Below are 10,950 nucleotides of genomic sequence, written 5' to 3'. Positions count from 1 at the left end.
CTGATGGTGATGTTTCGTCTGTCCAACACACCCTTAACTGCGACATATGTACCACTAGGATCTGTCCATGTGTGTTCAAGTATGAAGGGCGGGCTTTTCCTGATTAATATTGCCACACCTCTTGCCCCTATGGAGAACCCGGCGTGGGCCAGTGTCTTGTATGCCCCTCGGCCTGTCCGGCTATCTAGACCGCCTCCCTCACCCCACTGCTGCTGTTTCTGTGTTCTCATAATGCCTGCCTTCCTACAATGTTGCCACATAACAGTGTAAGAACCCCGACCCCCCCGTCCCACCCCCCCACACTCCCCAATTATCCAACCGACTGCCTCATGGGTCAACAGGACCAACTGTGTCGTGTTTGGACTGAAGAGGTCTGTCAGCCACCCCTCCAAACCTACCCTCTCAAACTGCTCCCTGCCCCTCCAGGTCGCTCCCGCTCAGATCTACTGACCTTAACTAGGCTGTCTGAAGATGGGCCCTCGCGCTGTTAATGTCCAGCACTAGCAAGTGGGCAGGAATTTCCTGCACCAAATTAAACAGTTCAATATGTCCAACCTAAAATAAAAGGAAGGAAGCAACGGAAGAAAAAGAGGAGGGGAAAGGGGAAAAAGGGGGGAGAAGGGAGGGGAAGGGGTAGGGGAACACAAAGGAAATGGATGCAGAAAAGTCAAATATAACAAGGGAAACACAACACGCGGGGTGGCGTGCGAGTTCCTCTGTATATCCACTGTCCTTGCAGTTCTCCAGGCCAATTACTGCTCCTCATTCTTCTTTGTCCGCCTGTTGGGTCTGAGTGTCTGTGTCGTTCCCCGTGCCTGCCTCTCCCTGATTTTCCAGTAAATTAATGTTTTGCAACAAAGGGTGATCTTCCTCCGATTCCGTTGTTATGTCCTGATCAGTACAGTCCGCTGAGCGCTGCATAGCCATGTCCTCGGTCCGCGATGGCCCTCTTGGTCTATCCGTAAGGTGTAGACTTTCAGAGTCTGAAGCTCGGGGCGTGGATCCTGCTACTCTCTTACTCCGATATGGTGTCGCCCTAAGTGTCGTGCTCTGTGCAGTCTCTGTGTTCCTCTCTTTAATGCGCCGTGTTCTGGGCCTATTACTGCTCATTGATAGTGCTTTTCCTGAGAGCGCTGTTGGGACTCTGGCTGCTCTCAGCAGGGTGCGCTCCTCCCACCAATGCCAGGCCTCTTCTGGAGTGTTGAAGAACAGTGTCTTGGCTTGATAAATCACTTTAAGTTTGGCAGGAAATAGGAGCATGTACGTGATTTGCATCTGTCATAGTTTGTCCTTCACAGAATCAAACGTTTTGCGTTGCTTCTGTACCCCTCTGCTATAGTCTGGGAACACCATGATCTTTGTATTATCCATCCGAATTTACCCCTTTTGCCTGAATTGTCTGAGGATGAGGTCTCTGTCTTGATAATTAAGGAACCTCGTGATCAGAGGACATGGGGAGGCACCCGTTGGCTGCCGGGTCCCCGGTATTCTGTGTGCTCTCTCAATTATGAAACACGGTAAAAAGCGGGCACCAGAAAATTAGTCCAGCAACCACTTGCGCAGGTAGGCTCCGGCATCTGTTCCTTCAATGGCCTCTGGAAAGCCAAGAAAGCGAAGATTGTTTCTTCGGGCTCGAATTTCCGCATCATCGGCCCTCCAGAGCACATCTTTCATGGCCGCCGTCAGGGCTGGGACCTCACCCCAGAGAGTATGGATGGTGTCCTCAACATCCGATATACGGTGCTCTGCTTGTGTGACCTTCTCCGATACATTCCGCAGGTCGTGACTGAGCAGGTTAACGTCGATTTTGATCGCGTCAATTTTACCTTCTAATACCTCTCTTGAGGACTGAATCACTTGAAGGAGGACATTATTGACGGGTGCGTCCGTAGACACAGAGGGAGGGGGGTCTATCACTTGCAGTGGCTTATCAAATTTATCCATCTTCCCCTGTCTCTGCGGTTTGAAGTCTTTGTCCCATGCCATCTGTAGCGCCACCCGAGTGGGTTGGGTAGGTGCGATATCAGTGGTACCACGAGGCATCCCGTCTCCATTCACCCTCTGCAGTCGTCCCTCCTTGTGGCCACTACAGTGACGGTGTCCCTCAAGAACTGTCCCACCCGGGCGAAATCACAGTTCCCACCTATGCCCTCAGTGGTGGGGGAAAGGTTCCGACAACCATTTGTCCATCTTGAGGCCAGCACACCACTTTGTCTTGCGCCGATCTTACACCGTTGTCACCATTGCCACGGTCAACTTTGCTGTGGTTCGCCTGTCAACCCCTCCCTATCTCGCCGGGTTCGCATGTCCGAGCCCAAGGGGCACGTCATCTATGCAACCCCGTGTCTCCCACAGTCCCAGGTATCTCACTGCACTGCCACTGCGTGTGGACTTTGCAACTTTGCTTGTATTGGCCCCCTCTCACGCTTTGTGAAACACTGCCAGGCCCTCACTTCACACCATATGCCTTCCTGGGTGCAGGTTCACAACCCCACTTACTGAGTCAGTTGGCAGGGAGCATGGGGGGCTTCCAGCGCCAACCTAATGTGCTACTGTCCCTTTTTTTTATCGCGCTCCCCGACCCCCGCACCGGCTCACCGTGCCATTCTTGACGCCTCCAGTGTGTGGCCCCACAGTATTCACCGATCTGTCTCACGCCTGGCTAGCCGCTCAATGCCTCCTGTCCCCTCTCAGTCAGCTTCTGGTTTTTGTGCCTGTCCGGACCCCTCTACGCGGCGTCACCCGACCTGTTGCGGCCAGAGTCCCCACTAAACGCGGGCTGATCCGCCACCCTGTGGGCGCTCCAATGATGCAGGTACTCCTCAGAGTCTCTGGGTCCCCACTGACACTTCCCTTGTCGGAATCGGCGGCTCTCCTGGGTTACAGCTTTCACATCGATGCAGCCGGGCCCTCAAGCCCACCGGGGCACACGGCACACCGGCCACCACCTCAGCCGCTCTCCCGTCTCTCATCCAATCCGGCGGACCGGGACACCACCACCAGCGCCGACGTCGCACAACAGGCTCTTGCACCGGTCACTGACCGCCTGTGCTCAGCCCCTCACCTCGGTGCCCTCATCTGTCTCGCAGCTCGACACTGTGTCACAGAGGCCTCAGCGCGTATCAGGGATGGATGGGGGGGCAGAAAGAGCTGAAGAAGAGGGGGAAGGAGGTGAGCCGATGGAGCCTCACCGGTGCTTGCTCCTCACCACTCCTGCAGCCCCCAACCCAGGAGCTGTCCCCAGCCCCCCGGAGACGCCTCTTTCACTTCTCAGAGCGGGTCGCTGCCATTTTGTCCGTAGCCTGATCTCCGCTCCCCACCGTGCTCTTTCACCGTTACGGAGCAGTTTTCGGTGGTACACACCGATCAGGGCACGGGCACTGACTTCCAGCCCTCTGCCTGTAAGTTTCAAAGCAGAATCATGGTTGTGAGCATAGGATTAATGAAGGATCATTTGTCAGCCATCGGAGCTCCGGTCGGACACGTCTAGTCCGCCATGCTGCTGGCCACGCCTCGTTTATAACATCTTATAAACATAACTGGCACTGGAAACGAGGTAGGAAAATAAAGTTTAGTATGCCTGAACTCAGAATGTTAAAATGCATCTTTTAGTAAGGGTGATTTTTACATTCTGTGTTTGAGAATACCACTTTTAGAAAGTTGGTATTTTCTTGCCTAACCATCCAGTGTTCCTCTGCTAGTTTTGTGTATTGCATGTCTGGCTTTTGGGTGACAGGGGCTGAGGAGGGGCTGCGGCTCCAGAAGTCTGATGAGTCATGTCTGGGCTGAATAGAGCTGGGCTGCATTTAGAGTAGAGGGAGGAGATTTCCTTTCACCTCCATGGGCCTGGTCTGCCTGAAAGAATGCTTTCTCCATCTCCTGCCAGGTAGCTGCACCATTGAAGACGGAACTGGTTTTGGCTGGGCACAGACACTCTCTGCCTTCAGAAAACAAAATATTTTGGTATATAAAAAGAGGGGCCCAGACCCCGGACGTTTAGATCACTTCTGGGAATCAAGAGGAACCTTTGCCAAGGAGAAGAGCCGGAGAAGCTGAGGAGGAATATAGCCCCTGTGCTGTTTGCTGTCTGGTGTTTGTCCTGCAGTGGCTACTTGCTGCCAAGGAAGGGAGAAAAGGACTTTGCTGTTTGCTTTGTCATCTGCTTGAAGAAAAAGATCTCCAAGGGATTGAAACTGAGCTTGCCTCCTGTTCTGAAGTCTCAGGGACCCAAAGACTTCATCCCTTCTGTCTCTCTGCATCTGGAACTGCTGTTTCAGCTGCCACTGAAGGAAATTGCAACACTGACACCGGCGAGCGACGTCGTAACCTTCACTAAAGCTGTGGGCACGGCTTGTGAAGAGCACGACGCACCGCCCTGACTTGCACCATAGGCTCGATCCCTGCTGACACCGTGCCGCATCGACTCCGAAGCCTTCATCAAGGCGGCTGCCTGCAGCGGAGCCAAAGACACCACTTGTGACATCCACGACGCAATGTCCTGACTCGCACCGACTTCACCGACGCCTATGCTTCATTAACGCGGAGCTGATCCTCGGCGTGGGTGACTCCTGAATCCATCAACATCGCACCGTCGCAAGGAACCGACCCTTCACCGCCATTGTGACATCACTTCCGCGGCACAGTAAGGAACCGATGTCTCAACTACCCTGCTCCGCAGTATGGAACCGAGGCATCACCTCCCCTGGGGTCATAAGGCACGGAAGCCGCCCAGCACCAATGAAGCATTACCTCCCCCACACCGTTCACCGCCTTTGCTTTCATCAATTCCAAGGGAATGTTCTTTGGGGGTCTGCTTGACTTCGGGCCCGACGCTGTGCACCTCTTAGTCGGCGCCGTACTTTGCGAATTTCATCTGGCACGACATCGTAATAACTCCAGGTGGAGTTATTTATTGCTAGAGACTTTAAGTGAATAACCTGTTTTTGATGATATCTTGATAACTGTATTGTGGATTGTGTTGATTGGTCTTGTTTTGGTTTAGATAAAGATAAATTATTTTTCTAAACTGGTGTAGTGTCCATTTGTAGTGTTTTCACAGTATTACTGTATGTGTTCACAAATGCTTTACACACTGCCTTTGAGATGAGGCTGTCCGCTCGTTTCAAGCTACCAAGGGGATGAGTAGTTTTTTTTTTAGGAGTGTATACCCCTTACCCTGACTAGAAGCAAGAGTCCCTATTTGGACAAAGGTACCTACCTCTGCCAACCATTTCTAACAACTCGAGTTCTGCTAATTGGATATTTGTTGTTTTGGTCTTGTTTTAATTATTAAAGTTAACTCTACCTTTCTAACCTTGTGTGGGATCTTGTTGTGTGTTGATTTTGCTATTTTACTGTTCAAAGTGTTACGCAAATACTCCTCACATTGCCTCAGTTAAGCCTGACTGCTCTGTGCCAAGCTACCAGGGGGTTGTGCACAGGTTAATTTGGGATTTGCTTGTGACTTACCCTGACTAGGAATGTAGTTGCTGCTTGACCAGGACGAGCATCCCAGTCAACTGGTAACCCAATTTTTAACAACTAGCACATGTAGTTCATACTTTTCAGGCTTACTTGATGAAGTTGGTAGACTTTTTACAGCATGTATTTCTGTTTCAGGGCGAAAACCATGAAACACACTTGTTTGGCCTAAAACCTTATACAACATACCACATTCACATTGTGGCAGTAAATAATGCTGGCCAAGGGGCAAGTCCATGGACCATGGTCCGTACACTGGAAGCATCGCCAAGTGGACTGAGCAACTTTACCGTGGAGAAGAAAGAGAATGGGAGAGCACTGCTCCTTAAGTGGAGGGAACCTTCCAAGACCAATGGAGTCATTAAGGTACTCATAATTGTAGCTTGACTAGTGTTATCACTGAACTATATATTGGATTACAATACATGCATTGGTACTCAGTTCCTCACACTATTGGCAAAAAGGCACTTGAACAAGAAGCTATTACTAGTAATGCCATTCCACATCTGTATTCGATGTGTAGGTCCTTGTTAACTCAAAGTCGTGACTGGCAGAAAGCGTTATTCTGAACAATATTAAGAACAATTGTTGGCATTCTGTTAAAACAGCATGTCAGTTTGGGGGCGATGCATAAGAGCTTGACCCCCACAATCACTCTGACTTAATTGGTGAAGACTTTTGGTGGTATATGTGTAAGATCTACAGGGGAAACAATATACATTTAAAAGACATAAACAATGTCAAAGTAATGTTAAAGTTACAATTCCATGTACAATATCATCTCAGAATATGATGACAATATGGACCTGTCACACTTCACTTGTCATTGGGAATTTCAAGTCTACTTGTACATATTTGTAATGCACGACTTTACCTATAGATCTCACCTAAATTTAGATTTTCAAAAATACATTTACAAATGTAGTATGAGTTAACTTCTAACCTCACCATCGCTTACTGATGATGGTGAACCTTGTAGAAGCAGTGAGGGTTCATTTATGAAAAATAGACAATCTGGGTATTAGACATAGGTCTTTATCTGACCTTATTTCAAAATGTATTTCAAGAATTTGAGATGGTAAAATGTGGAAAGCAACAATATTTATAAATTTCAAATCATACTCCCGGAGTTTTCGGGAGCAGGGTGCAGTTAATGTGCACTTTCCTTAGCAAACGCTTTGCCATCACCTTCAGAAAATTAATTCTCCACGAAGGAAGCCCGTTTAGTCCTAAATTTTCTGTGGTTATTTTCTGTGTGTTTACGGGCTGGGAATTGTCATGACACCCCTTTTTGAACACTTTGTGAGTTCTCACTTAAGTGTTCATGGCTAACTCACCCGCATCCTGATACCCCTTTCATCTTTCCTACTCTATCACAGACTCATCCATCCAGACATGATCAGCATAGTGGTGAACATTCCTACATAAGCAAGTGGAATTCCGATTCCTAAGAATCAACAAATCCCGATTCTATGGAATTTTCAAATGTAAATAAAACGGTTTGTGCGCCCACGCGACAAATGATTAAAAATGTGATTGAGATGCAAGGTTTCTGAAGGAGTCCCAGTAAGTTGGAATCAGAAGATTACATTAGGTTGTAAGTGATTAGTAAAGCTGCTTGAGAATAAAATATCATCAATGATGTTTTCCTGTGAAGCTGCAACAAATTGTTTTACAGGTTACAGAATGTTAATGCTACCCACCATTCAGGAAATTTGAGGCATATTTATTGATATGCCTCAAATTTCAGGGCCCTGTGTGCTATACAGAGTACTTTGAATTTGACCCTGGCCTGTATCGGCAGCCAGCAGAGTGTTTTCAGGGCCTTTTTCGCTGATTCATACCTAGGTACACTTCTGAGTAATCTGGCTGCAGCATTTTGTGCAACCTGTAGTCTATTCAACACATATTTGGGTGACCCCAGGAAGAGTGAGTTCCCATAGTCTAGTCGTGAGATTACCAGAGATTGTATCACAGTTCTTCGGGTCTCCTCTGTTAACCATTGCTATATCCCCTCCCGCTAGTATTGCTTTATCCCCCCCCCAGCCCAATCATAAGGAAAAAAATTGCTATGATGGGGCCAACTCTGGCCACGTCAAAGCACTATTATCCATACCTCTTAGCCATGTTGGTGTGCAAAATCACTAAAAGCTTTGAAACAGCCAATAGCTCTCTAAGGTGGCCCCTCTCCCTGGAATTCTGAAGTAATTGCATTGCTTTGAAATAAAATATACCACAGACTGCATGGAATGGGATGCGAGAAAAAGGCTGATTTCCCAAACTTTTCACCCATTTTGGGAGGAGCATTGTCTTTCTAGATCACCAATGACACATCTGAGCAATTTATATTGCGTGGGCACACTTCTCAAAATTTGCATTGTGTCTAGACACTTTATACAGTCCCAGGGTATACTTCTACGCACTATATATGGTTTCCCAGGGCGTCTCTAGGTATCTCTTGATGCTCTAACATCATGGTGCAGCATCTAAGGCATTTCAAAGCACTTCATAAAGTAACAGTTCTAATCACATTATGTAGCAGTCAAAGACAACTGACTTGTCACATACTGCGAGTTTGCTTACAAAATGCTTCTGCAGTACATGTATTTAATAGATATATGTGGTAAGATTGCATTATTGTCACATTATTAAAACAGTCATTTAAATTTGACTTGGCAAGTGAATTTAAAAGCGGCTCTTATTAGCATTTAAAAACCTCAACAATTTTGTAAACCACACAAAATAACTGCTATGTGCCTGATGTAGAGTAGGAGGTGTGGCCTACTGGTCAGAGCTGCTGACTTTGGAATTAGAGAACCAGGTTCGGGTGCCAGCATCGGCTCAATATCCTGTGATTCTGGCAACATCAGGTTCTTAAAAAAACTTCTGAATTTTATTTTTCCCATTCATGTTATTGAACTTCTTAAACACAGAGAAAATATGTTATTTACACGAAATCCCAAATCTTTGCAGTCAATTATCGTTTGTTACTTCGATTTTTCAGCTAGGCCTCCAAACACCATATTATGTATGATGGACATATAAATGCCCTTTAATAAATAGGTGTTTGAATACTTAACGTTGTGAATTCCTGGACAAACAAATGTGCCAGAGCCTTCCCATATATCTTATCAGTTCCCATAGCCGAATTACTGTGTTCATTCACTTTTGTATGGAACTTTTTTTTTTGTTAACTTCCCCTGGCTGCACCATTTAGATACTTCTACTAAAGCTGTTAATACTGTTTAAGCCCCTTTCACAGTTGATACAGCGGTATTCATCTGTATATCTCAATTGAAATCGCTTAAATGCATGTCTTGTTCTCTTTTACAGGTGTACAATGTTCTTAGCGATGATGCCCTTGAGTACAGTGGTTTGGCCCACCAGTTCCTGTTTCGCCGCCTTGAGCCGTACACTCACTATGTTATAGTTCTTGAGGCCTGCACAGGAGCGGGCTGCACCCGATCCCGCCCTCAGCTTGTCCAAACAGATGAAGCTCCGCCTGCTTCTCAGCCACAACCAACCATAGAGTCACATAATGCAACAGTTGTTGAACTTAGTTGGTCTTCCCCGGTGAGTCCAAATGGAAAAATAATGCACTATGATGTCATTAGCAAAGGTATGCAGGAAAGGGCTTTCTGGGATAAGGAAGAGGAGGTGTTATTCTCAGAATATGACACAGAGAGTAGCAAATACACGTACACCCATGAAGGTTTGATGCCTTGGACAACCTATGGATATAAAATACGTGTTTGGAATTCAGCAGGGTTTACAGACAGTTCGTGGACAACAGTGAAGACAAGCCAGGCTGCCCCGACAGGTCTACTAGCTCCAAAAATATATTTTTTTTCAGAAAGTCCCTATAAACTCTTGCTTTTATGGGTTTCCCCAAAATCATTAAATGGAGTTATTCAGTCCTATCAACTTCACAGAAATATGGTCCCATTTCCTTTCAGCTTTGATGCTGCCACCTTCAATTACACAGATGAAGATTTGAAGGCTTACTCAGTCTACAACTACACAATCACAGCGTGCACTGTCGGAGGATGCAGCACCAGTGAACCAATCAGTGTACGGACTCTAGAAGCAGCACCAGATTTTGTGAGTCCCCCAGCCCTTCAAGCCATTAGCTCTACTCAGATTAATGTTTCATGGTCACCACCTCTGATACAAAATGGAGACATCCTCAACTACATAATACGTGTAAACGATGCCAAATACTTTGCAGGGAGACAACTATCAACAGTAATTTCCAACTTGCAGCACTATGCACAGTATGATTTCTCTCTAGTAGCATGTACAAATGGAGGGTGTACATCAAGCTTATCGAAAGCAATGCGAACAATGGAATCCCCACCTTCAAACATGAGTCCGCCAAAATTGAAGGTTGCAGGGCCAGAGTCAATAGAGGTCTCTTGGAAAGAACCCGCTCAGCCCAATGGTCGACTTACACGTTACGAGCTCAATCGAGACCAAGAGCTAATTTACACTGGCCTTGAAAACTACTATCATGATTTTGCATTAACCCCAGGCATGGAATACTCTTACACCGTGACAGCATATAACAGTCAAGGCAGTGCCACCAGTCCAGCTGTCAGCACAAGAACTGACCCTTCCGCTCCATCTGGTATGATGCCTCCAAAACTGAAGGTATGGAGTTCCAATGAGATCACAGCAACTTGGGATCTCCCAGAAAGTGCCAACGGAGAAATACTCAACTACTCACTATCAGTTCGTCAACCTGCCAGCGCACAGGTAGAAACATTTCCATGCACTAGACATAGCCCTGCTTTTGAAAAGAGGACCTTTGTTATAGAACTCCGACAGCCTTACCATTGGTAGGTACAATTTTTTTTGTAAAGCTTTATAAATATGTGTATTTGTTCTACATGGTGAATATCTTGTGATTACCTGTTAAAATCTTTTCACATCTTAACATTGTAGCTATGTGATGGTTTTGCTTATCTAGTCATTTGTTTTTCCATGACGGTATCTCCTTATTCTTTGATATTGACTGGGATCCTGGAAGGTCAGACTTGTAAAAAACAACTTCACAGAATGAAAATCCCATGGGCTAGATGGGGTGCAGGTGTTTAAATTGGGACTTTGGTTGATAGTGGAGGGTGACTACTGTCCAATCTCCAAGCAATGGAGAAATTACTGGTTAGTCTTGCTGATTGCATTATAATGCGGCACCAACATTTCTTTTCTACATTCCTTGAGAGATGCCCTGTAGAACCGTTTATGGAAAATCTGTTTATTCCCTCATTACTGGGCTGTTTATTTCCTTTGCATCATTGGGGAACTGTGCATTCAATTTCTCCCTGGCTGATGAGGAATTAGCATAAAAGGCAAACATTCCGTAGGACATATGATACATTAATAAAATTCTATCATTTTTATTTTTCAGAAATGCTGCTCATAAGAAAGTATCTAGTATTTTCCGTCATGCTCGACTTTATTTTCTTT

At 46.3% G+C, this 10,950-nt stretch overlaps 1 protein-coding gene across 1 annotated transcript; it reads left to right on the top strand.

The window, feature by feature from the left end:
• Positions 1-2,897: 2,897 nt before the first annotated feature.
• LOC146821857 (usherin-like) lies at positions 2,898-10,323 on the top strand. Its single transcript, XM_085609923.1, has 3 exons — positions 2,898-3,401; positions 5,620-5,847; positions 8,815-10,323. The coding sequence occupies exons 1-3, from the start codon at positions 2,898-2,900 to the stop codon at positions 10,321-10,323; spliced, it is 2,241 nt and encodes a 746-aa protein (XP_085466049.1).
• Positions 10,324-10,950: the final 627 nt, after the last annotated feature.

The sequence above is a fragment of the Triturus cristatus genome, chromosome 6, assembly GCF_964204655.1.
Source record: "Triturus cristatus chromosome 6, aTriCri1.1, whole genome shotgun sequence".
In the NCBI taxonomy this organism is placed as follows: domain Eukaryota; kingdom Metazoa; phylum Chordata; class Amphibia; order Caudata; family Salamandridae; genus Triturus; species Triturus cristatus.
Note: the sequence above shows the minus strand (reverse complement) of the source record. Positions and strands in the feature narration are given on the sequence as shown.